This window comes from Bombus pascuorum, chromosome 17, assembly GCF_905332965.1.
Source record: "Bombus pascuorum chromosome 17, iyBomPasc1.1, whole genome shotgun sequence".
Classification (NCBI taxonomy): domain Eukaryota; kingdom Metazoa; phylum Arthropoda; class Insecta; order Hymenoptera; family Apidae; genus Bombus; species Bombus pascuorum.
Genome location: NC_083504.1, coordinates 1,818,291 through 1,845,277, shown reverse-complemented (window position 1 = coordinate 1,845,277; position 26,987 = coordinate 1,818,291). Strand labels below are relative to the sequence as shown.

Here is a 26,987-nt window from a genome sequence, read left to right as displayed (position 1 = left end):
TAATTGAAGGTTAAAACTTCCAATAAAATTTTTTCTAGGTTAGGTATCATTCGTAAACCTTATGCCATTATTTTCATTGAAGTAAATTAAAATTTCAATATACTGGTATCAGCTTTGAAAGTACGATAATAAATGCAATAATGAACGTACCAATAACAGAACGAGACGTCCTTAACAAAGTACTTTATTTTTCTTGAATCATTCGATGCAAATCACACTTTGGACGAAATACGATTTTCCACTTAGAATATTACCCCTTCTATTCGAGCGCCTCTTCAACAAAATTCTCATTTTGAGCCGGTACATCGGCAAACGTAACCGTTGTCTCAAATCATCGTACTTTTCGAATTCATTGTACAACTTTTTCTATTGTCCAAATCTATAACATCTTCCTTTGACGTTTGAACGTGATGCAGATGTCGTTTTTCCGAAACGATCTCGAAAACTGTCATCGGGGCACAACTCGCCACGGAAATCGAAAATTCAACGCACAAATATCGGATTGCACGAGACACGGGGTGAAATCACGGGGTGCGAATGCCATCGGTCGATCGATCTTCCAGCTCGAATTTTCCATAATTCTGGCCATTTTCGGAATGGCGACGGCTTTTTGTATGCCGCTCGCACGAAATCGTAGCAGGGACATGGGAAAGCCCGCACAATGGAGTCATCGATCATTCGGTATGAGAGTTGCTCGATTGCTGGTCTAACCGTGCGGCCTCTCGTCGGCCCACGAATGCGAGCGTAATCGAGTGTATTTACCGAATGTTTCGTCGAGTGCACGCGAATCCACGCGTTTCGTGCGCTTCTCTTCCGTTTGTTTCTATTGTTCCACGAAATTCCGAACAATAAGAGAAATCGCGAGTGCGAACATTTTTATCTGATTGTAGTTGCTTGTGTATTATTTTTCATATGAACTGAAAGTTTTAATTGCATAAGATTTGTCGTTTAATCTGGACAAAAATTAAATTGTCTTTGATAGGTTTAGGTGTCTTTCTTGTACAGGTTGCTCCATATTATTTTTAATTGTCTTTAATTATTTTTAATTATTGTATACTATAGTTTAATTTTTAATTATGAATTAAACTATGTTAGAGCTAGGTGTCTTTCTTATACAGGTTGTTCCATATTATTTTTAATTGTCTAATTATTTTTAATTATTGTATACTATAGCTTAATTTTTAATTATGAATTAAACTATGTTAGGGCTAGGTGTCTTTCTTGTACAGGTTGTTTCATATTATTTTTAATTTTATATATTATGGTTTAATTTTTAATTATGAATTAAGCCATGATAGGTCTAGGTGTCTTTCTTGTACAGGCTGCTCCATATTATTTTTAATTATTGTATATTATGGTTTAATTTTTAATTATGAATTAGGCCATTATTACTGTAAATGGTACGACATGGATCGTTCGAACAAATTAAAATTAATTTTAGTTGATCGTATAATTTCCTACAAAATGGATATTTTTTAAGAATGTTACGAATATTTAATAATCACAGTGTGAAACTGCTAGATTGATTGCGTAGATTGATACTTGAAAATTAAGAAGTTGGTCAGTCTTTATCGATATCCGACTAAGGAACTGATTGGGGTTACGTTAACGTACGAAAAACAATCGATCATTTTCAGAACTCCGAATCGAGCAGTCACAAAGTTACTCCAAACGAATATTCAAAACTTATTTTCCACTGTAAGACAGTAAAATTTCGTAAGAATATGAAATAAAAAAAAAAAAAAGAAAACAGGTCTCTTATATTCTTTCTTATAAAAATCTTCTTCCTAGAGAAATTCTGTTATCTAAACCATCTCCAATTGCAGACAAATTCCACAGAGTAAAAAATGCACACTTCGAAACAGCAAGTTTGGCGCATCCTGCGAAAGTTCGGCACAGACCAAGTTCAGCACAGTAAGGCGAAGACGAAGCGAGGGAAGAGGACAAGATGTTGTTGGTCGCAGATAAAAGGGAACTGCAGCAAGGCGACTGCGGCTTAGCATGACAATGCAGGTGCCTCATCCCACGTCAAAACGCAGCGTGGCGCCACGACGAGATAGGTACCAGACCGATCGACTGGTTTGTAATTGTTTAAGAGGATTAGCCAGAGTAAAGTTTACGCGTGTCCAAGCCGGAGAGGGAGGAGAAAGAAGCCCAGTTGCTGATATTTATCCGAACATTAGACTCGGCTAAACTCGAATTTACCAGCCTGATCCCGGAAAATAACATTAAAAGTGACTGGAATCGTTTGAACGTCGAATCACACGCCTCATCAACCGACAGTCGCCTCTTTCAGAGGAATTCTTATGGTTCGTCGCTTTGCAGATATCTGAAGAATTTCTATATCGATTCTAACTTCTGAACAGGGTAGCTGTTCTCTTTTCTTTTTTTCTTTTTGGGGATCATAGTATGTCGGTTTAATTTTAGTAACAATTCTTTAGGTAATTAGGAAACAATTTGCAGAGTTTTATCATGAGAAATCATTTTCCTATGAAAATTTCTTAATCAGTAGGATAAATCAATAGGATAAAGGTTAAATCAATTTTATACTACAATATACTTTAATTTCAAAAATGAAACTCTAACCTCGAAATAACAAACTCTATGTACCCTAACCTTAACAACTTAGAAAAACGCGACGTAAAAGATAAGGCAAACACACAAACATACGTAAACCCAAAGTGAAAGATACCAAAAAAGACAGCGACAGCTAACATACTGGACCCAATTCGCAGGCAACATTATCATCAAACCCGAATTAACGAATATCGACGTACGAGGAGAGCGAGAGGACCGATGCACGAGGGCGTTCAGGTGAAAAAGATCGGCCGACAGTGAGAATCAGAACTATGAGACGTGAGGGAAGTTCGATCAAGATGAAGATTTCCTGATCTGATGCACGGCACAGAACGGATGTCGCGGGTGGCCGCAGGTGGCGCCCTCGATATAAGCTCTTCTGACTGAACCGCTGATACAGGACCGCTCTCCTAAAACTTTCACGGCGGAATGTGTCATCCTGTCACTGAACCCACATGGGGTAAGAGACGTCCCATGGGCCCGTCAACCGCGTCCCTCCAACTCCTATATCTTTCTCCGTCTTTTTCTTTCGCTTCCTCTGAATCTACTTCATCCAAGTTAAACGTTCTTTCGTACACTCTTATTACGTAACTTTGTGGGAACTTCATGGCCAACGATCACATTTATATCTGCTATTTGTAGCTATTAATCCACTGAAATGCACAGTCGTCTGGCAGGCAAGTCGTCTAGCATCCTTTAGATGTTAAAGATATAAGTGTAGCACCGAATCTTAACACTTTGACTGCCACGTGGATCATATGTGACCCACTACGGTTTCTCCTGTGACGCCACTGTGGTCATTGATGACCGGAGAGCTTCAACTTCTTACAACTGTAAAAATTGTATGAAAATTGACAGTTGGGGCATTTTGAATATAACCGATAAATAGAAGATGCTTTCATCAATAAAACATCAATAAAAAATATGAGGACAAATGTTGCATCTGAAGGTGCACTGTGTTAAAACACTTTAGACATAAATGCAGCTCATCAATACAATCTGGACAATAGGTGGTCACCTTTTTGGTCCGATTCTTAGCAATTTTTGATCCTAATTGTCTAACATTTTTTTTATACCACTCTCTGCAGAATTTTCGTGCCAGGTATGCTTGCCCTTCTTTCTTCTGCACATCGTGTCGCAATCTTTGTCGAATAAGTATATTTCACGGGTCTGGTGAATGGCACTGTGTGAGGTGCGTTGCGAATGCCATTCTAGAAGCTGATACCATGGTTTTTGTTTTTGTTGCTTGCCTATAGAGTATTATCGCGTTTGAAATTGGTGTATTTAAGAATAACTTTAAAGTTAATTTTATATACCACTTGAGGATTCTTCTGTGTGCTGTAGAATATGCTACCATTTGATCTGATAAATCTACAGCGCATTTTCTTCTGTTGTAATCTACCACTACCATTGGTTTATCGCAAACATAATTTTTTTTCCAGACCTCTAGCATTTCAACCGAATGTTTCGTCGAAATCATAAAAATAATCGTAAATACTTCTTTATAATAAAATAATTGAGGTTAGAAGTGTGAACGTAACTTACTGTTATATATAATCAGCAAATACTGTTTACTAATATCTTCTAGTGTTAAATTATTTCTATTGCTACTGAAGATTATAATCAAATAATTGAGGTTAGAAGTGTGAACATACCTTACTGTTATATATAGAATCAGTAAATACTGTTTACTAATATCTCCTACACGTTTCAACAATGTATTCTGCACGTTTTGCATGCGACGAAACAACGAAAGCGAATGGTTTGTTGAAATAAACGAAGCCTTGTTATAATATGTAGCTATCAACAGTTAGCAAGGCGCCACGGTGGCCACCCATGACCACCAATAAGATAAACGGTCCATTGGCGAAGAATGTTGTCTTACATCATCAATTTATTATTATTTTGCCATTATATGCTTTGAATAATAAAAATACTAAACATATGATTTCGGCGTGGCAGTCAAAGTGTTAAAAGGAAGTCCGCTCTGAAATGAAAATTTCTAAAACTTCTGCACATATCAAAGAATACTACATAGCATTAACTATGCACGTATCCAATACTACATAGCATTTTCCCCATACGTAGACGAGAAAGAAAGCTGAATGTGTGATGGGAATACGTTTGATATAAAACACTTAGTATAACAATGAGTTAAGGGTTGAAACACAAGACAATGCAAAGCAGAAAGCAAAGTTATTTTGAAACGAATATTCGTAAAATCTGAGAATACACATACATTCATATACACGGATAGAAAACGTAAATGTGTTGTAGGATGACTAGGATGATATCGCGTGAAGAAATTAGTGGCCCAGTGGATTGATGTCACTGGCTTAAAATAAATTCATATTTGAACGGTGTCTTTGTTTTGGTAAGAATTGCCTCGACAACAAAGCGATTGAGAAGTTGCTCTAGCGCCTACACAGATATTAATTAATTAAATAGACATTACAAAACGTAGAATACTAACCCGATTCCGTTTGGAAATCGGAGCAAGCTCGGTGGAAGCCGGTTAGGATGGTTGTCCGTGTAGCTTTCACGACGTAGATCTAGCGGTTCCTAATTAACCCATCAGGACGTCAGGCGTTAATGAAAGCGCAGGAGACAGTGTGCCCTGTCAGGGACAGGTGAGACACGCGTGTGTACACAGAAGAGCGGCCAGTCGCGTTAAAGCAAAAAAAAAAAGAAAGAAAAAAGGCGCAAAAGGGGGGAAAGGAGAAACGAAAAGAACTCGCGGAAGAAGGAAAAAAAGGAGCGATGCTGGGTCGGAGCTTGGAAGGGAACACCGACTAGGAGGCGAGACCCCGGCTATCCTGGAAGGTGGGCACCGAGATATAATACTCGACTACCTCTACCAGCCGCGATAAGTGTCAACTGCAGCGTGCCAGATAAAAAGAACGTAGGAAAAATAAAATTTAGCTCGGTGATCCATCATGAGGCTACGGACGCCGTACGCGCAGGCTCGTTCAGGATTGGCTGACTCCTCCCAAAGACGCTCACGTGACCGGCGTCGTGAACACGCCCAGTTTTGAAAAGGCAGCACCCTGACTATACCTTGATGTACGTACCGCGACTCGTTTGCCGGAGAACCAAAGGGGAGGGAGGAAGAGAGAAACAGAAGGGGAGAGAGAGACAGAGAGAGTAAGAGACAGAGAAAGAGAAAAGGAGCCTAGGGTGGAAGAGAGAGGCAAGAGCTGGACACACCAGACCCTTGTGGCTCGCAATCTCACCTGCGTGCAGCGTTCGACCGTGCCGCCTTCCGCCAGACCAGTCCACCTAGCCAGTCCACTTCAGCGACTCTCGCCGACCGGATCGACGTCTACGCGTTCGCTGTTTCTCCGCTTACTTGCGCCAGCGACGACGCAATACCGCGTGCTCTGGCGGATTCCGGCAATCTGCCTCGGGATTTCTCGCGTATTCGCGATTTTCTACATATTTTCGTCTACTGCGACCGACTTGTTCGCGTTGATCAGGCTTTGGACTACACCGACGATGTTAAAGTAAAGGCAAGAAGCTATGACGAAGTTGACTAACATCTGAAAGCAAGTGAAATACTCAGGAGGAATATCGTACGCTTGGACTGTTGGTAAAAAAAGTGTGTCAACCAGTGATATTTCTGTGCTATAACCACAGAAAGCTCTTAAGTTAAAGCTTTCCATTGATCATTACACAATCATCAAGCATCGTGGATACAGAAAAGTGTAGATAGAAGTCAACGTGGTAGCCGTTGGTCGAGATGTAAGCTAATCGTTGGAACGCTCCTTTCTCCGCAAATTGCTCTCTCCCTTCCTCAGTGAAAGAGTGCGCGCACCGAAGGACACGCTGGTAGCCCGGCAGCAGGTGGCCAATTGATGTATTCGCCTCCACGCCACGAGGATGATGATGATGGACATGGGCATGTACGGAACTTACGGCAAGCCTGACTCATATCCCAACTACGTGTGCACGGGTCAAGGAAATCATCATCATCATCAACCCGTGTCCGTCGGGGGACACGTGCCTGTGCCAGCATCGCCGGAACTCGCTCCAGCGCACTACTTCCCTCAGACCGCGGTCTCACCGTACTCGTCCTCTTCGTCAGAGAGTTTCCTGGCGTCAGAGTCCGCCACATCTTCCGGTACGCCTCCACAGGGCTTCTACTCGCCGTCGGCGGGTGTTCTGCACGAGGATGGCTCAACGACCGCGATAATCTCCTCGGAGAACGGTCTGAGTTATACTAATTTGGACTACGCTTCTTCGTCGTCATCGTACGGTCAGCAACATCAGCACGCGAACGGCTCCCATGGATCGGTAGATCCTCACCAGAGTTACCACGTCCAGCAAGCGGCGTACAGAGACGACCATCATCATCATCACCATCCCGCTTCTTCCTCGGGCAACGGTCTTCATCAAGGTCCCATGATGACCGCTGGCCACTCGAGAACGGAGCACGACCAACAGTTGCATCATCAGTCTTCTAGTCATCACCATCATCACCACCATCATCATCACGAGCCCGACTACCAGCTCGCTGGTACCACCAACTATCTACATCAGCTGCCTACCACCGAAGACTCGCTTCACTATCATTCACAAATCCGACAAAACGACTACAGTGGACATTCCGCTGGCCACTACAAGGAAGAAAATCCGGATCCATCGTGTTATCACGTGCTGCAACAGTCGGGCCATCCTCAACACCCGCACCAACATAGCCACGGGCATCATCATCAACAGCATCCCCATAGTCACCATCCTCCGCAGCAGCAACAACCGCAACAGCCACACGTACCTACCTACAAATGGATGCAAGTGAAGAGGAACGTGCCCAAACCAGCTGGTACGTATTCAGATATTCGATGATTTGAAAGGAGGTTTGACTGGCGTGAAATTACTGGTCCGATCCGCAGGCAGCTCGTTATTCAGCTTCTGTTTATCCAACGAGATGACTATTTTAAGTTTCACTAGCGAGAGAATCGTGCCTGTCCACTCTCTTGATTCCTATCTCATGGAAAATTAATGGTCAATAGGCAAGACGATCCGATAGAGTTACTTTTGGAGGCGAGGCATCTTCCACGATGGTTTCATTCGGGTTATCGTTGATTAATGCGGGTGAAAAGTAGGCTCAGGTACCTTTTCGATATTCCATGCGTTTGATCTACGTATTTTGTCAACTTTAGTCATAAAATCGCATATGGTTTGCAATCTAAGTTGCTTTCATTTCGAAGGTTAATACTGGAAATTTCAATTTAGTCAATTTACAAATTCTTAAAAAGTAGATAAAATTGTTTGTAATTTTACAAAGTATATCAAGAAAAAATACTGACTTTGTACTTACCAAGTAATTAAGCCCGCATATATCAAAAATATGAGTACAAAAATGTACCCTAAAAGAGAAATATGTAGAACACTTCGTTGAAAAATCAGGATATTTTTTTTTTAGTTTATTTTGGTTTTTTTTTACAATTTGTCCTGAAGGACATTTGGTAAAGTGTTATATTTCGTTGGTAAAAAAAATAAAATAAAAATAAATAAATATAAAATATAAAAAAAATAAAATATAAAAAATAAAATAATATACAAATAAATAAATAAAAATAAAATAAGATAAAAATAAATAAAATAAAAATAAAAATAAATATCGTGGGTGCCAACTTCGTGTTTGCTAGGTTATATCTTTTATGAATCAGGATATTTGACCACACTTTTTGTAACCTCTGTAGGTTCCTATCGTTCGCATCCGACGTTTTTTTTTTTTTATTTTATTTTATTTTGGTTATTTTACAATTTTTCCTTGTGGACATTTGGTAAAGTGTTATATCTTGTTGGTGAAGAAAAAAAAAATAAAATAAAAAATAAATATAGCATGTGGGTGGCTACCCCCAGCGGGGTGCCAGCTTCGTTTTTTCTAAGTTATATCTTTTATGAATCAGGATATTTGACCACACTTTTTGTAACCTCTGTAGGTTCCTATGGTTCGCATCCGACGTGTTAAGAACACGCAGCATCGAAATTGTTAAAAAGAAGAAACAGGGAAACACATATTTTCCTTTCCACAGACTTCTCGATCGTTGCTTTCCACGTTACTCACCCCGAGTTCTTGGAACAACAATTTGTAACGTTTAAGTGTCGCGACACGACCCAATTGTCGCTCGTTGACGACACTTTACACAAGTTCGTGCATCTCGAATGGCCGTCGCTAGTGAAACCGTGACGCGGTCCACTCGAGGCATCGAAGTCGAGAGGTTTTTCGCCTGGGTGGTGAATTCAATTAAGATTGACGGACAACTAAAATGTGACGTACTTGTTGGCCGACGACCTAGTGCCTTTCAAACGCAAACTACACGTAACGAGATTAATAAAACGTGACACGTAATTCCGGTTCGACAGACATCATTAATCTTGCACATGCTTCTCAGCCGATCGCGATTAGCCACATTCCTGTCTTCGCGCAGCTAGCTATCATTATTATTCTTCAATTTATCATTACGATTAATTAAAACTGAATGATTGGGTACACAGAATTTACCAAAAATCGAGTTGTTCGAAAAACGTCTTTATTAAAAATTCCCATTATGAAACTGCAATAAAATATTACCTTCGTTGAATATTAAAGCGAATTACCGAGAAACATAAAAAGATCGAGAGGTGGAAGTTCGTAGAGAGAAAGAAGAATTTTTTCAATCAGCTGGAATATTCGCTTCTGTATTTCTCATTGGTCAAATGTATTAGGTTGGTAAGTAAGTGATTAGGTTGGTAACTATGTGATTCATTTATTTACCAACTTACAGATCACTTAGTTGCCAACCTAATAGTAAAATCTCATTATTATTTGTTGTGGATTTTATCAAACTTATTCGAAAGACAGATTAAATGGTTTAAAAGTTTGTAAAAGCTATTCGAAGAAATTCATTGTCAAAAGAGACGAAAAAATTTTTCAAGAGAAGATTCGTGAAGTTGCAGATGGCAGGTTGTAATCCAGTTGTAATTAGACGTTTCATAACTCTCGCTACAAACTTCCCCAACGAGCTAATATTCTTCAACTGGAAATTGTTCTTATTACATACAATCGAATGAATCAAATACCAAACGCTTCAACGATGATTTGCAATATCGTAAAATCAAGATGTAGATATTGGTTTCTACGTGACAAATTAAGAAGCACCGCTGATATTACCGGACCATGGTAACTTAACTGTAATTATCTCGCGTGAAAATTACAGATACCGAAAAGAAGCAAAGAATGTTAGGTTAGACGAAACGTCGAAGTATATGATAATAAAGACGAGATGTTTAATGTTTCTGTAGAAAGAAGACATCCACGCGGTTATTCGTGAGCCAGGTAGAAATCAAAATTCGATACAGCAAATGATAAGAGGGCTTACCGAGATAGAACGAAAATTTATCGGTATTATACTGTCCTGAGCTGAGTTATTTAGCCGCTGTTTACGTCCGTGCGACAGTCGTAAACGAACTTGATAAGATTATGCACACGAATGCAACGCGTAACAGAAGATACCCCAAGCTTTTACGAGAATACCGTAGCTCCACGACCATAAATCTACCACTTGTGAATCGCTCGTCGGCTATCTTTCTTCCCTACAAACTACTCTCCATTACTTCGCCACGATAGATCTCTGATGCTTTGATTCGTGGCGTCAAGCATTTGAACAAGTTATCATCGGAGTTTGACGTTAAAGCTATGTTCTAATATTGGCTTGGCAATTAAGTAATTGCGGATTTTGCCATACCACGTAATGACAAAATCCGCAATCACTTAATTGCCAACCCAATAGTTAACCAATTTTTCTGATAATTGGACCTTTGGAATTCCAACATTTTCTGATATTTCTTGGCATTTAGAGGATTTTGTATCTCAATAGCGGGTATTTTTGCAGCATCTAAAGGATCTTCAAAATCATTGACAAGTTATCATCGGAGTTTGACGTTAAAGCTATGTTCTAATATTGGCTTGGCAATTAAGTAATTGCGGATTTTGCCATACCATGTAATGACAAAATCCGCAATCACTTAATTGCCAACCCAATAGTTAACCAATTTTTCTGATAATTGGACCTTTTGAATTCCAACATTTTCTGATATTTCTTGGCATTTAGAGGACTTTGTATCTCAGGAACAGGAATTTTCACAGTATCTGGAGGATCTTGAAAATCATTAACGTTGGCATTTCGAAAATGTAAATTTAGAACACTTGGACGATTTGCAAAATGATCGTCGCGCTATGTACGACGGTGATATCTGAAAAATCTGACATCGAAATTCTTTGAGAATATTCGAAATGATCGTCGTGTTACGTAACATACGATACTTGGAAGGTTTTTTAGGTTAGATTTTTTACTGAAAGCTAATGAATTGTTACTTCTTTCTTGTCTGAAAATTGATTGCTACTTTGTCTTATTCCTTTACATAAAACTTCAGATAAAAAATTGTAATGGCTATTTATCATTTCCTGAGTCTTTTTTTTTTCCTTTTACAACATAAACGATCCTACTACAACGTGTTTATACACGGAGAAAGATATTTCGTGCATACCAAACACGATTTATCACGCACGCTGGGTTCGATAGTGATCTCGATAGATATCGAAAAGCCCTGATAAGATTCGCGCTTAAGAACGAAATTCTTGCACTCGAGTTATCTGATCATTTCGAAAGAAACGCCGCGGCGATAACAGGTATCGCGTCTGTAAAGCTTTAACTAAAAAGCGATATATTTTCGTAGCGCGTACGATCGTTTTAAGGTAAAAAGAAAAAAAAAATAATGCTAACAATCCATTGAAATGATCAAACGCAAAGAAAGGAAGAAAAAAAATGAAAAATCATATAAAATGCTAATAATATAGAACTGATCGCGATAACGTAAAGATTGCACGAAAGACACGGTAATCACATTACGCAAAACGGCAATTGAATGTGACGGACGAACAATTTATCTCGGATAGATCGAGTGAAAAGTACCGAGTGGTTAAACGCCTAGCGATTTGCATAAGTGCGTGTAATTATAAACGTGGAAACGAAAATAGGGGAGAAAAAAAAAACACTAGGCGATTTCATCGAGCGCAGGACTCGGGTCGTGGCTAGTTCAGTTGTCAAACTGTTAAAAACTTCATGAATAAGCAACGCGCAACAACGCCTCTTATCGAGCAAAGATCAGTCGAATTCCGGCGATTTAAAGTCGATTTCCCCGCCCCATTCAACCAGCCGTATACGCAGAAAGGTATTTTCCACCAGACATTGCAGCAGTTTTGTTATTACATAAACGAGAATATATAGAAGAAGGAATTTCAATTTTAACGACTAGCAGCTAATCGACCAATGAATAGGTGGCTCCAGGGAATAATCTAACGTGACTAGTTCGATTACTTGTTTTTTTTTTTTTTTTTTTTTTTAGAAAATCAAGGCATAAAAGTGATTAATAACAGGTAGTTAGAGGCATTGGAATGGAATTCGAAGGAGAACTACATTATGTAGTTTTCAGACGTTAAATCGACATTCCATGATAATATCGTTCTTGTTTTCAATAATTAAGGTACTGTTTTCATTCACTCGGAGATTTAAGTCAGCTGATTTGAACAGTACTTAACCTATTTGTTTCTTGTACTTTGTTACATATGCAGGTTAACCTATCAACAACTCTTATTTTGTTTTAAATAGAGGAAAGGAAAATACTTTAGAAAGAAAATTGTAACAAATAAAAACTTCAAACAGGATATATCTTCTCATAGAAAGAAGATAAAAAGAAAACAATACATTGAACTAACTAGAGAAATAAAATAGTCAAATTCTAAGATGGTATCTTGCTGGGAGATGCAGCATCTATATAATGATCTACATAATCTAATGTAGCATCTACATGTTATTTAGCAATTAAGTTAGAAAAATTTACCAAATGTCCAGCTGGACAAACTGTAAAATGCAAATTAAATAATAAAAAAAAAGGATATTACAATTAACATAGAGTAAGCTGAGGTGTACATTGCTCAATATATCAAGAAATAATTTTTCCTGAGATCAATGTCTATGTATTTCTTTCTTTTCTAACAAATGTTAATACTTTGACTGCCACAGTGATCAGTGGTGACCAGAGCGCTTCAACTTCTTACAACTGTAAAAATTGTATGAAAATTGACAGTTGGGGCATTTTGAATATAACCGATAAATAGAAGATGCTTTCATCAATAAAACATCAATAAAAAATATGAGGACAAATGTTGCATCTGAAGGTGCACTGTGTTAAAACACTTTAGACATAAATGCAGCTCATCAATACAATCTGGACAATAGGTGGTCACCTTTTTGGTCCGATTCTTAGCAATTTTTGATCCTAATTGTCTAACATTTTTTTTATACCACTCTCTGCAGAATTTTCGTGCCAGGTATGCTTGCCCTTCTTTCTTCTGCACATCGTGTCGCAATCTTTGTCGAATAAGTATATTTCACGGGTCTGGTGAATGGCACTGTGTGAGGTGCGTTGCGAATGCCATTCTAGAAGCTGATACCATGGTTTTTGTTTTTGTTGCTTGCCTATAGAGTATTATCGCGTTTGAAATTGGTGTATTTAAGAATAACTTTAAAGTTAATTTTATATACCACTTGAGGATTCTTCTGTGTGCTGTAGAATATGCTACCATTTGATCTGATAAATCTACAGCGCATTTTCCTCTGTTGTAATCTACCACTACCATTGGTTTATCGCAAACATAATTTTTTTCCAGACCTCTACCATCTCAACCAAATGTTTCGTCGAAATCATAAAAATAATCGTAATACTGTTTACTAATATCTCCTACACGTTTCAACAATATATTCTGTACGTTTTGCTTGCGACGAAACGACGAATGCGAATGGTTTGTTAAAATAAACGAAGCCTTGTTATAATATGTCGCTATCAACTGTTACCAAGGCGCCACGATGGTCAGCCGTGACCACCAATAAGATAAACGGTGCATTGCGGAAGAATGTTGTCTTACATCATCAATTTATTATTATTTTGCCATTATATGCTTTGAATAATAAAAATACTCCCGTGGCGTTCTCAGTGAAACATGTGATTTTGGCGTGGCAGACAAAATGTTAAACTACAACACCTGTATTGCAACAAATAATAAATTCCAATGCCTAATAACGAAGTACTTTATACTCTTATAATTGAGAAATTGTTTGAGAAAGAGTCCTACCTATATAAATTACTATAAATAGCTACATAGATATTTAAATTTTCTAATGAAATAGTTGACTTATTATACAAATTTGCATTCATGTTATAAACATAAAAAGAACATCTTTAAGAGTCATTACACTTATCAATTGAAAGAACCCAGATTAATTAATATTTCAAACGCAACTTAGATATACAAATTTTCTAATGAAATAGTTGACTTATTATACAAATTTGTACTCATTTTATAAACATAAAAAGAACATCTTTAAGAGTCATTACACTTATCAATTGAAAGGTACTAATATTAAAAAACCTAGATTAATTAATGTTTCAAACGCAATTTACTCAATCTACGAAAAAAGTCTTTCAATTATTTATTAAGCAGAAAAACGATCCTGTCAGCCATCCTTAACATCCTAAATCCGTCTTCGAGAAATTACTTTACCCTGAACGGAGACATTGCGGAAACGATTTAAAAATTGAAATCAAGGTGTCGTAAAAATGCGATAAGAAGGCAGTATGAGGCTCGAGGCGTTCCCCTCTCTGATAATTTGCTTAACAGCGAACAGGGTTGCAGGCAATCGCCGGGTTCGAGCAGCTAAGCCTAGCCCGTTGAATGGAGCTTGTCAGGATTACCAGCGTTTCGCTTAATAGCTCATTATAATCGAATTAATAACGCCGGCCGAGAAGTCACCGGGGGTGACGCTTATTACACCGGGACATGCAAACGAAACGTTGAGCCGCCCTCGCCGCGCTCGCCCCTTTACCCTTCGCCGCCACGAGCTTCCGGTCCCGCGTTCCTTATCCGCGATTTCCACGCGGCAATAGAATCTAACGATCTCCGGCCAAAGGTTTTAGATTAAGGAACCGTGACTGCCATCGACGTTATCGATACGACGTTATTCCACCTGATACCATTTCAAAAATATTGCGTATCTTTTTATCTTTTTACTTATTTTGCTAAATTCTTGCCACCGATAGGTATTTTCAAGTACATTCTGCTTTTATGTAAAGTAGCTCAGAAGCTTCTTTGTTGAGTTCCACTCGACGTTCTTTCAGTCCCAGCTTTTTTTGTGAAACGTGTGATAGAAAAGCAGGATCCTGGAAATTGTTTCAAGATACACTTAAAAATTGGAAAATACAACAATAGTGTGAATTGTATTTAGGTGAATTTGCTACTTCCTTTATTTATTTAAATTGTCCTATTTTTTAGCTAAAGTAAATTTCAAATAAAACGCTTAAAAGTGTTGGGAGCTGCTGCTAACGAAATTGAAATAAAATTCACAGTGCAAAGGGTTAATACACTCGGTGTTGTGTATGTCCAACGTTATATTCTGACAAATTATTGTATAGACTTACCTTGCAAGAATGTTCTATATGTTATTTGACACCCTGTATAGTTAATTCAACGACAAATGGATTTGTTTTTAGTGAAACTCTTTCAATATGTTACTTGACACCCTGTATAATTAATTCAACGACAAATGGATTTGTTTTTAGTGAAACTCTTTCTGGTGTATACCTGCATTAGAAAATCACAGGAAATGTGATTCTATGATTAGCAATTGATAAGAAAAATTTGTCTTACAATCCTGAAACATTACATAACAACCATAACAAACGAACAACAGAAGACAAAGCTTCTGAAGCTCATGGGTCTCATAACATTTTCTATTTTGAATAAAAGAATTACCTGCAAACGATACATGTCATCATCTAAATAAAATCTACATTAATGGAAGAATTAAAAGATTTTTTATGCAAATAAAAAATGATATAGAAAACCAGAAAATCTTTTAACAAAAATTGCTATCAATCTGCGTTCGTCGAATAAGACTTTCGTCCAACGGACGTAACGCAATTCCAGAGGAGAGGCAGCTTCTCAACGGAAATAACGAGATGGGCGGAGCAGAGTGGAGGGGGATTTCGAGAGATTTTGGTTGGTGAAGTTTTTTGGTTGGCCAGCAAAGCACAATAGCTGTGCTTTTTCCCTCGATGCTTCCATAATGCGTTCCGGGGGTCCATGGAATCTCTATGGGGACGCCCGTTGCGGACCACCACCCTTCTTCATGAGAAAAAGGCCAAGAGAAAAGGGAGAAAGAGAGAAGAAACAAGCGTCACGGGGCTGTCAGCTCTCCCGATTTATCATACACCACTCGATTTCTTCTCTCTTGTAATCAATAGCAGGATTGGCCAACACGCTCGAAGAAAAAACGACGGAACAAATAAGCAAGCCCCTGTACGAGACAGTAGTAATTCCCTGTATTCTTGCTGGTTTTAGAAACTAACACGTTACCTCGTCGTGTATGTATATGTATTCCCTTTTTCCTTCTCTAATAACAGAGAATGCTTGAATAGGTAGAATTATTGGAATTTTTCTGCAATCACTGCTTTTTATTAAAAGGAACTTGTTTGGTAGCAGAATATAATTTTCTAGATAGCCTCAGGTTATAAAAGCGACATAGATTCAACGGTAAAAATTTCTTTGCAACTTATCTCATAGAAAGTAAAAATAGATGGAACTATTAGAATTTCTCTAGAATCGCTATTTTATACTACAGGAATCTTCTTTAACAACGGAATACATATATATATATGATCTTTTGATAATTGCCTCATCTCACTAGAATTGTCATAGGTTCTATTGGGTTGGCAACTTAAACTGCGGATTTTGTCATTAGGTGGTATTGAGAAAATTCCCAATCACTTAGTTGCCAACCCAATTATCTATTGAAAATGTTGTTATTTCTGTATTTAGAGGTAGGATCACAGTAGCTGTGATTTTATTCTTTGGATAAATCTATCATACTCGTCCTGAGCCGAAAAACCTTTATTGCTTTAACTTTCTTACATGGACTAGGGATAAAAACAAAAGAATATCTTAAACCTATCGATTAAATCCGTCGATTATATCTAGAACTATCTTCTAGTTACTATTTATTGTAACTAGCGCATCTGCATATGGATGGCGAGCGCGAACTCACGTTGTCACTTTCAAGAGAAAATTTTGTTACAATTTAAGTCATAAGAAAGTAATGAAATTTTAGATATCAAAAAATTTTGGAACTATTGGAATTTCTCTTGAATCACTATTTTATACTACAGGAATCTTCTTTAACAACAGAATACATATGTATATATGATCTTTTAACAGTTGCCTCATCTCACAGAATTGTCATGGGTTCTATTAGGTTGGCAACCAAGTGATTGCAAATTTTGTCATTAGATGGTAATGCTTCACGTAGCGATCACTTGATTGCCAACCTAATATATCTAGTGAAAATTTCGTTACGATTTAAGTCGTAAAAAAGTAATGAAACCTTAGATATGAAAAAATCACTATTTTATACTACAAAAACCTTCTTTATCAACAGAATACATATATATATATATATATATATATATATATATATATATATATATATTTACAATTGCCTCATCTCACAGAATTGTCATGGGTTCTATATTTATTGAAAATTTCGTTATGATTTAAGTTATATAAAAGTAATGAAAGCGTAGATATGAAAAATATTGAAAAATCGAGAAAATAAGGACAAATAACTAAAGAAGAAAATTGAGATCATCTGATGTTGGGACTTTTAAAAATTAGACAAAATGATGAAATGGTATTGTAAATAAGAAATCGGACGTATCACAAAGTCTATTACAATAAAATGAAGTCTGAATAATGCCCCGAAATATTACAAATTAGGTAATTTGGCATAAATTAGGGCAAATGCAAAAAAGTGCAGAAGCAATTGCAAGGAATCGCTGCTAGTCGAATTGGTTGCCGTGTTTTCGCCATTTCGCCAGTTTTACTGCACATTTCGCGTTACTTACGAAGAGAGCGGGCGGCCAGTTTCATTGCACGCTTTCGTTCGTCCACGAACGTCGGCCCTTTACGTTCCACCGTGTATACATACCAGCTTTCTTGTGCTGCTGCTTTACGACGTCACGTCACGTATCGAACTAACCTTCAAATCGACTTCATCAATCGCAATGCTGACGAAAGCGTGCCAGTAAAAACCTTATCTCAAGAATCATGTTGTTTGTCGAGTAAATTGAACACTTTTTGAATATATCCTAAGTCAGATATAGGAAAGACTGAATTTTTACTTTTCCTTCCAAATTTTGGATTGTTTTAACATGCAGGTAAATCTACCTATGATTAGTTAAAAGACTTTGTGATTATAAAATTACAATATTAGATATTTTGATTATTAATTTATGTTTTAATTCGCCATTATGTTATTTTGTTAAACAATAATGAAGTGGAAATTTGCTGACATGATAAAAAAGGCAGAATTAACAAATATATATTAAAATTCTTCATTGTTTGGAAAATCAGAATAAAATTAATATTATATTAATATTAATAATATTAATATTGTATATATTATTATTAATATTATTATATAATATTAATATTAATAATAATGATAATATAATATAATATTAATATTAATATTATTTTATATATAATATTATTAATTAATATTGTTAATATTAATAATAATATATATACAATATTAATAACTGGACAATGATTTTTTATACTTGTCTATTGATTGTAATCTGCACTATATTCAAGGATAATTCCAAAACATTGAACACGAGGCAGTTCTTCCTGAATTTCCTGCGGCTACATTTTCCTCGTGGACTTAATAATACACAGCTACAGTTACCATAACACTTCAAATAAGTAAGAAAACAAAAAACCTCTGGTCGAGCTAGAGAAATCAGCATCGAACGATTTTGAAAAAGGAGGAGCCCATAGAAATAATAACAAATTCTGTAAAAATTAGGAAGCAAAGAGAATTGCAAAAATACAAATAACACGATCGACGAACGTTTAACATCAGCGAAATCGTCTAACTGGATAAGGGGCAGGAGAAACAAAAGTGGAAAAAGGATGTGAACGAAATAACACGGCGCGGATGCAACTGACGTGTTCCTCATGCGCAAAAAGACCAAATTATCGCGAACCTAAACCGTCCGTGATCATAAACCAGCGATTAGATTGAACAGGAAGAGGATAAGAAAAATGGAAAACGCAAGCGATATAAGTGGAGTGCAAAATAGAAAGGATGAGACGTCGCGGAGTAATGGTAAAAGGAAAATTCTTAAAGAAGAACGAGGTGTACCATTAAAACGTGTGTGAAAGTCCACTAGAACAACGAGAGCAGGATGAAATTATTTAAGCAAATAATATTAAAAAATCTGAAAATTGCAACAATAGAAAGCAATTTATAAAAATAGAAAACACGCCATTCCCAAACACTTACAATAAGGAACACTTAAAACAATGTTATTTGTTGCAAACTATTCTTATCACACACTGTGTATCTCACATGCTATTTCACCAAACTTAATTTTCAGCGAGCAATAAATACCCAAAAATAAACTCACCGTAGAAAATTGAATTCTGAATAAAATGAAGAAAGGAAAGCAATCAAACTGAATTGCAGTAAAAAGCTGCGTAATCCATTTCCAAATACCACAATTACTCTACAAAATTCCTTCTACGAAAATATAAAAGAAAACCAACTGAAGCCAAATGGAACTATTAGGTTGGCAACTACGTGACTGTGGCTTTTGTCAATACCATCTAACGACAAAATTCTCAATCACTTAGTTACCAACCTAATAAATTGTCAAAAAAGTTGAACAAACTACTTCTCCTTTTGTTTCACCAGAAAAAAAAAACTTTTAATATCCCCAGCAAAAATTTAGAGCTCGTTCTTTCATTGCCAATGTTAAGAAATGTTCGAACAATAGAAAAACACAATTAAATGAAAAATGAGCGCAAGAACGTGGCAGAATCAAAAAAGAGCTTCGAACGCTTCTCTCTTTCTCTGTGACCGGAAAGGCTCAAGTACTTGGTATACGAAGAACGGAAGAAAACAGAACGAAGAAGCAAGAGGTAGGTCGGTCAGTTTGCGAGCGAAGGTAGAGTGGAGCGGCTGACCAAGCAAGCAAGGAAGCAAGCAAGCAAGCAGTCAAGCAGGCAGGGCAGCGTGTTGCGGCGCGGCTGGGGCCGTCGGCGGACGCGTGAGTGAGTGGCCGATATCTCGCGAGGGGATCAGAGGATCGTTCGCGTGTTTCCACCCGGGCTGCCACCCGCCGAACCTGGCAACCCCGGATCCCGCAAGTCCCGCAACAACCCTGGCCGGCTGCCTAAGTAACTGACTCCCCTTTGCTCCCTCGTCACTCGCCCCTTCTCTCTCTCTCCTTCTGTTTCTCACTTGCTAGCTCGCTCGCGCCACCGTTGCAACGCGCTGACAATCAACGACCACCCTGTCCACGTGTCTCGCGCAACGGTGATTTTCATTTCCGCGGCACTTCACCGACGATATATCGCGACGACGCGAGCGTGGCTCGAGTGCTGAAAAAACCTCGAGTTCAATGCTGCGACCATGTCGGAGTTTGGGGTTGCGAAAAGGTGTTGCTTTGAGAAGATCGAACGTGTGTGTGTGTGTGTGTGTGTGTGTGTGTGTGTGTGTGTGTGCGCGCGCGTGTGAGGGATGGAAGTGGAGGTGGTTGATGTCGGAGTTGGAAGAAAGGAAAGAAGGTGAATGGAAGGCGAACGTGCTGAGACTTGTAAAATTAAACTCGGTAGGTATAGTAGATGCTTCTCTTTCAAAAATAATTACATTGCTTTGGATTTATGAGTTTGGTTTACGAATCACGTTGGTGATAAGAAAAAAGGAAGTTAATAAGATTCAAACGCTACTACCATGTTATTATATTTTAATGGCTTCCTACATTTAAATGGTTGTGGTTAACTACAGAGAGATTATATCGCATAAGTAGCAAAATCTCGTAGTAATTCATTGTAATGATACGCCCTTCTATTTTTAGTTGCAAGACGAACAGATCACAACTCCTATAATTTCGTTTTATTCTTCCAAATCGTCTAGAATCAGTTCCATAGCAAAGCCTTCCATTAAAGTTATTTAAAGAACGAAGACTTCTTTATGCCTTAAATATCTCCATTAATTTTGATAACGATCATTTTGGTTTTTAGAAATTGAAAATGACCCTTATAGAAATTATACCTTTACATCAGACTTTGTACTTCGAACTTTTAACACTTTACCGATCGCGAGTGATTCAACAGCATACGCACGTCCAACCGGCATCTCAGACGCAGATTCTCCCTGGCGCCGGCTCTGTTTCGGCTTAGACTCTCCGATACCATTCTTTTTGTTCATCGCGAACGGTACGTTTTTCAAATTGCTTTAAAACTGTGGTAGCTTACAAAGCAACGCATCTGATGCAACTGAGCAAGGTACCTTAGTATTAAATTACAAATTACTGCTCAAATAATGAGAAAGATTGTCGGCGACAAAAAACCGATTAATAGGCTATCGGTCGATAGGCGTCAGAGACAAAAAGCCGATTAATAGGTTATCAATCGATGCGCGTCGGAGACAAAAACCCATTAATCGGCTATCAGTCGGTAAAGTGTTAAAAGAATCAGATGTGATGTAATTTAGATCAAAGAAAGTTTAAAGACCTGACCGATACATGTTAAATACAGATACTTGTAATTAATTTATCCTTAAATACATAGAAGTGATTTCACGAGGATTAAATTTAAGAATCAAATGGAAATTTTATTTAGCTAGGATTGCGGTTAGATTAAGGTTATCTTAAAACGATCGGATAAGTGAAACTTACATTTCACCGTGCGACGATAAGCAGCATCATAAATCGATTGGAGAGGAGCAAGAAAGACTAGGCAACAAGGCCAATAAAAATGTTAATCTTAATACGCGAAATCGACTGACCTCGAGGCCATAAATAAAGCTGACTGCACGCAATCGTTCAGCACTATGGATCATGCCAAGAAATTCAGATTTCGGCCTTAACTAAAAAGCAAACACTTCTTACCAAAAAAGAGAAAGGCAAAAACGGAATTCATTACCATGTTCAGACTTTGCTCTTGAGTACGTACATATACTATTAGCCTTATTCCAATGATTTAGCTAGGTTTTTATTTTTACAAAGTAAGGTAATTGTTTATTCAGATCATTGATAGTAGACAGTCGATTTTATATAATTGGCCAAGTAGTTTCGATCGAAATCTCATTTGCAAAAGCCCACCGTTTATAGTGACTCAGGACATTGGTTATCGCGATGCTGAAATCAAAGTAGCCATCGTGACACCTGATGACAAGGGGCCGAACAGAAGGAAATTGTGTCAGTAAAATTGTTTTGTTGCTTCTTATATACATCGACAAGATCCAATCGATACATATTCTGTATAACCATCTTCGAAAAAAAGATTTATCTATTAGCTAATTACAGATCAGAAATTAGTTTTTATACTGTACATGTTCATGTAACGATGCTTAGAAAGATGCGTAGAAAACGTTCTTATCGATCCTTAAGAATTCTTTAAATTCCAAACGATCTTATATTTAATCCTAATTGTGTTATTAAGTATTCAATGAAAAAGACACGACTGCCTTCGCTATGAGAGTCATCAAAAATTGAAGAAAACAGAAGGTTAATATCCCAACTATCTGTTATCTATGATCTAGAGTAACGCGCGTTATCGCTCAATCGGTACAATCGTGAGAAAATATTTGCTCGGACAGATGCAGAGTACGCGTGCAATAGAATACGCGTTACATTCGTTTGTACGTATGTATGTATGTAAGTATTCATTCTTTTACGAGTTCTCATAACAGCACGTGATACAGATAAACGGCAAGATCGGATTTCCCCTTCATTTATATTCTTTACTTAAATGGTCGGTTTATTAGAAGGATGATACAATTAAAAAGTAATATAATAATATTTAATAATAGTAATAAATGTTGAGGTTATGAGATGTATGTAAATACAAAGGAACGCGTGGATAAATTGTAAGGTAGAAAATATATATTTTTTAAATACTAGTGTAAATACAAAGTTCGGAATATAATATGAACTGATCCAGATCCGCACGCTAGCAGTGTTATCCTATGACTGAAAACCCTGAAGCCATCGTCGCCTGTCTACAGTTTATGGTTTACCTTCGACCCAGTCTTTTGTCTATAAGCTGTCGATGGCTTCAGTGCTTGAGAAAACTAAAAGTCCAGATGTAGAGTTTTCTTAGAAGTGATGACCACTTCAACAATAAATAATATAAATTTGCTAACAATATGTTGTTAAAGATCCTCGGAATTCAGAGAATATTAACCCTTTGTACTGCTATGTCGAGTGTGACTCGACATCAGTTTTTATCTCAGCAGCTCCTTTGTCGATCCAAATTAATAGATTGCATCCTGGAAATTGTTTCAAGATATATCATACACTTAAAAATTAGAAAATACAACAATAGTGTGAATAAAACTATATTTAAGTGAATTTATTTCTTCCTTTATTTATTTAAATTGTCTTAATCATTAGTTAAAGTAAATTTCAAATAAAACACTTAAAAGCGTTAGCAGCTGTTGGTAACAAAATTGAAATAAAATTCTGAGTGCAAAGGTTAAGGAAATTCACTGACTGTTAAATAGTTACATCGTTAATTTCTTATTTCAAACGTTCCTGTATCATTCTACTAACAAACTAACCATACATAATATGAATTATTATCGAGATAATCTTTTTGACACGATCATAGGAAAATATAGAAAATTCCGGAAGCGACTGATTCTTTTCTCTAATGTGGATAGAATCCATAACGTGTCATGTTATGGCTACCAAATACGAATAACAATATATTATAAAATAATGTATAAATACATTAGCTCGTATTTCCCCTTTCAATTCAGTGTACAATAGAACTCCATTTATTGGAACGATTGCGCGATTAATTGAGAAATATTTGGTCAATTAAAAAATAGTATTGGATTGGCAACTAACCTAACATTCCCACCTAATAACAAACTTCGCAATCACTTAGTTGCCAACCTAGTAAGATGTATTCTTCTATTACTTTCATCATACGAAATAGAAACAAAAAACAGCTGTTGTAGAATTTTCTGATTTTCACTAACGCATAATAACGCAACATAGTGGAATCAGTAGTATAAAAAATCATCTGTGTCATGACTTATTATATTACTGAGTGAGAATTATTATTATTGGGTTGGCAACTAAACTGACTAACCTAACTATTTGTCAACCCAATAGATAGCGGAGAAAGCTGGTGAACTTTTATTACATGAACTTGTTATATGCATTGTTTCTCGGCGAGTTCAGACGTTTAGATACGCTCGCTATAAAAAGTATTTCCGTGCCATTATATTTATTACAACATTTTGGTACTAATTCTGTACATATACAGTCAATTTTGCATCATTTTACAATATTATAGTACACTATAAAAATGTGATACCATAAATATGAAACGTAGAATCTGATGAAGAATTCCCTTGAAGAGGACGACATACGAATATGTATATTTTTTAAACCAATAGGAATTTGATGTTTTAACCAATGAAATAAAGTGTTGTAGAAACGCGTATGGAATCGTGGCGCGACAAAACTCGTCCACATGAAATCCTAGAGCGATTCTTGAGGAGCGTTGTTACAAAGCACGCGCACAAACGTAAAACACGATCGCGCTATTGACGTCGTTCAAGCAACAATAACGACTTTACGAGGCTCGTTAAATGTCTCGATATCCCTTATTGCCGTTCAACGAGCTTCGTTACAACCGACGAACGAACAATTCGCGTTTCGCGAAAGGCTTCTGCGCAGCAGACTCGATATTTATTGGTAAAACGTGACATAACTCTGCAAATTGCTTTTGAAACTTTGGAAAAAATGAACGATGACATTTTACAACGTCCATTATGGACCGAGATAAGGCGGTGAGTATAAACGCGGAATATTTAAAGGTAATAAATTAAACAAGTTATTACGGAATGTCAAACAGCAAGAAGATGTTTCGAGGATGTATACCGGTTGATGGCTACTATATGCTACTTGTTCCATAGTAACACGTTCTAATGGCTTTATTTCTGTTATAAATATTGGAAGATATTGTTTCCTAAGTTTATGTTTAACGACGAACCTTGGAAAATTACTCGAGGTCCGTGCAGGCATCAAGCTTGGTCTTTGTGAAGAAAGATTCAATTATACGGGGATACGAGTGGAATGTTTGCTTAAAAGAAGTTAGGATGGCGTTGGAGCATGTAATCGGATGAGGAAATCAGATAGTTTCAAATACAGCTGGATCCTGATGAGTGGATCCTCTTCTTTTTTTTTTTTTGACCTACGGTCTACCTTGTTCAGATTGCTAGAAATACTATCGTAATAAGAAAATGATTAAAATACTCGAATTAATGACTGCGAAATGACTGGACCAATTTTAATATTATCTGTACAGTCGGAATATTGAAACACGCTATTACAGCAAAACGGTCAAATTGCCACGATTAATCTTCTAAGAATTTTAATAATTTATTTCAATGATTATCAACTTTTAGATGCAAATTTATAATTTTAAATAAATAATATTCTTATCTAATTATATAATGGAAACTAAAAATCGATATGAAGTTAATGAATGGCCAATCACCAAGCACAGCCGATCAAAATTTTATCCTCGATTTGCAGTGAAATTTTCTCGAAAACAAAAGAAAACCATTGATCGACAACGAAGAAAATTTTCAGGTGCAAATTTATAATTTCAAATAAATAATATTCCTAACTGATAATATATAATGAAAACTAAAAATCGATGGCCAATCACCAAGTACAGCCGATCAAAATTTTATCCTCGATTTGCAGTGAAATTTTCTCGAAAACAAAAGAAAACCATTGATTGACAACGAAGAAAATTTTCAGGTGCAAATTTATAATTTCAAATAAATAATATTCCTAACTGATAATATATAATGGAAACTAAAAATCGATGGCCAATCACCAAGTACAGCCGATCAAAATTTTATCCTCGATCTGCAGTGAAATTTTCTCAAAAACAAAAGAAAACCATTGATCGACAACGAAGAAAATCCGAAGAGGAAGGAAACTGGTGCCCTTATCCAGGTCCATCTTTCCGGTAACATAATACCCTATGGCTGCTCGCACGCACACATTTCATCCCCTCTAGTTCCTTTCTACGTCATCTGCGCCCTGCCCCCCTAGCTTTTAGCCTTTGAATAATATTTGAATTGCGTAATGCTCGTCTAACAGGGGCACGTTCTCTACCACAAGGCCAAATGATCCCGTGTGATCAACAGATTAACGTCTTACGATTTTATCGGTACCGTTAAAGAAGCCTGTTCGGTGTACCAAATTGTCGTACATATCTACCTAACCTCAATTCATTAAATTTAATTAGGAAAATAGAACGAATTAGAAACAATCAGAATGCAGTGAAAATAGATAAAAATTGATTACAATTAATCGACTTTCTTTTTAATAACCACGACAGAAAATAATATTTTCTAACCTCTCTCATCCTTAACCTCAATTGTATATTTGCAACTAATTTTTCTTTACATAGTTTAATATTACGGTTAGAAGAAAATTTTCTTGAATTTTGTAACTATCTGAAAAATTGAAGACTATCATGACTAGAGTTCCTGCGTTAAATTTATTCCCTAGGTATCACGGGATACGATACTTTATGCTATTATAGGTGGCATAATTATTTAACAATTGATGAAAAACGAATGGCTACATATTACATGGCGATATTTCCCCTATCGACACGCTGGATCGCAACTCTGCGATTAATAAACGCATCCTCGAAGAACCGGATCGAGAGTAGGAACTATAGACCAGGTTGATCTTAATGTTTTCGCAAGACTCGATCTCGATTCGTTTTACCTCTCCTGTTTTATTTTCCATTCGATTTTCTCCTTTTTCCGCTGCTTTCAGAACGAATTATCAACCTACATATAATGAAACGAACCGATTAAAGCTTGTAATTAACACATTCACTACACATGACCAGTCGACACGTACTTTCAGGATATGTGTATGATAGCGACTCAGATGCGTGATACAAACCGAATGTAGATTTCTATCAGATATACAATAACGTACATTATTATTCGTAGCACTTGAATAATCGATGAATATTTAACTTTAAGACATGTACGATTTATCAATAATATTTGAACACTCGCCGTAAAAAAACTGAGCTTTTTTGTAACCAATACAATCATAATAGTCGTATCTTTACTCGTGATATTTCAAAATGTTTCGTGTAACATGTATAATATAATACATTATGTATATACAATAATACTTCCATGTGAACCATTGTATACATAGTGTGATAGATGTAATAG

At 36.9% G+C, this 26,987-nt stretch overlaps 1 protein-coding gene and 1 long non-coding RNA gene across 2 annotated transcripts in view; one reads left to right on the top strand and one right to left on the bottom strand.

Annotated features, from left to right (window-relative positions):
* The window catches only part of LOC132915540 (uncharacterized), a 289,361-nt gene extending 284,850 nt beyond the window's left edge, over nt 1-4,511 (bottom strand). Inside the window, exon 1 of the long non-coding RNA XR_009659892.1 lies at nt 4,419-4,511. This is a non-coding gene — a long non-coding RNA (uncharacterized LOC132915540). The remainder of the gene's footprint in view (nt 1-4,418) is intronic.
* The window catches only part of LOC132915477 (homeobox protein Hox-B1a-like), a 93,776-nt gene that overhangs the window by 58,923 nt on the left and 7,866 nt on the right, over nt 1-26,987 (top strand). The window contains exon 2 of the mRNA XM_060975302.1: nt 6,305-7,399. Within this exon, the coding sequence (XP_060831285.1) occupies nt 6,457-7,399 (943 nt within the window). The 5' untranslated portion in view covers nt 6,305-6,456. The remainder of the gene's footprint in view (nt 1-6,304; nt 7,400-26,987) is intronic.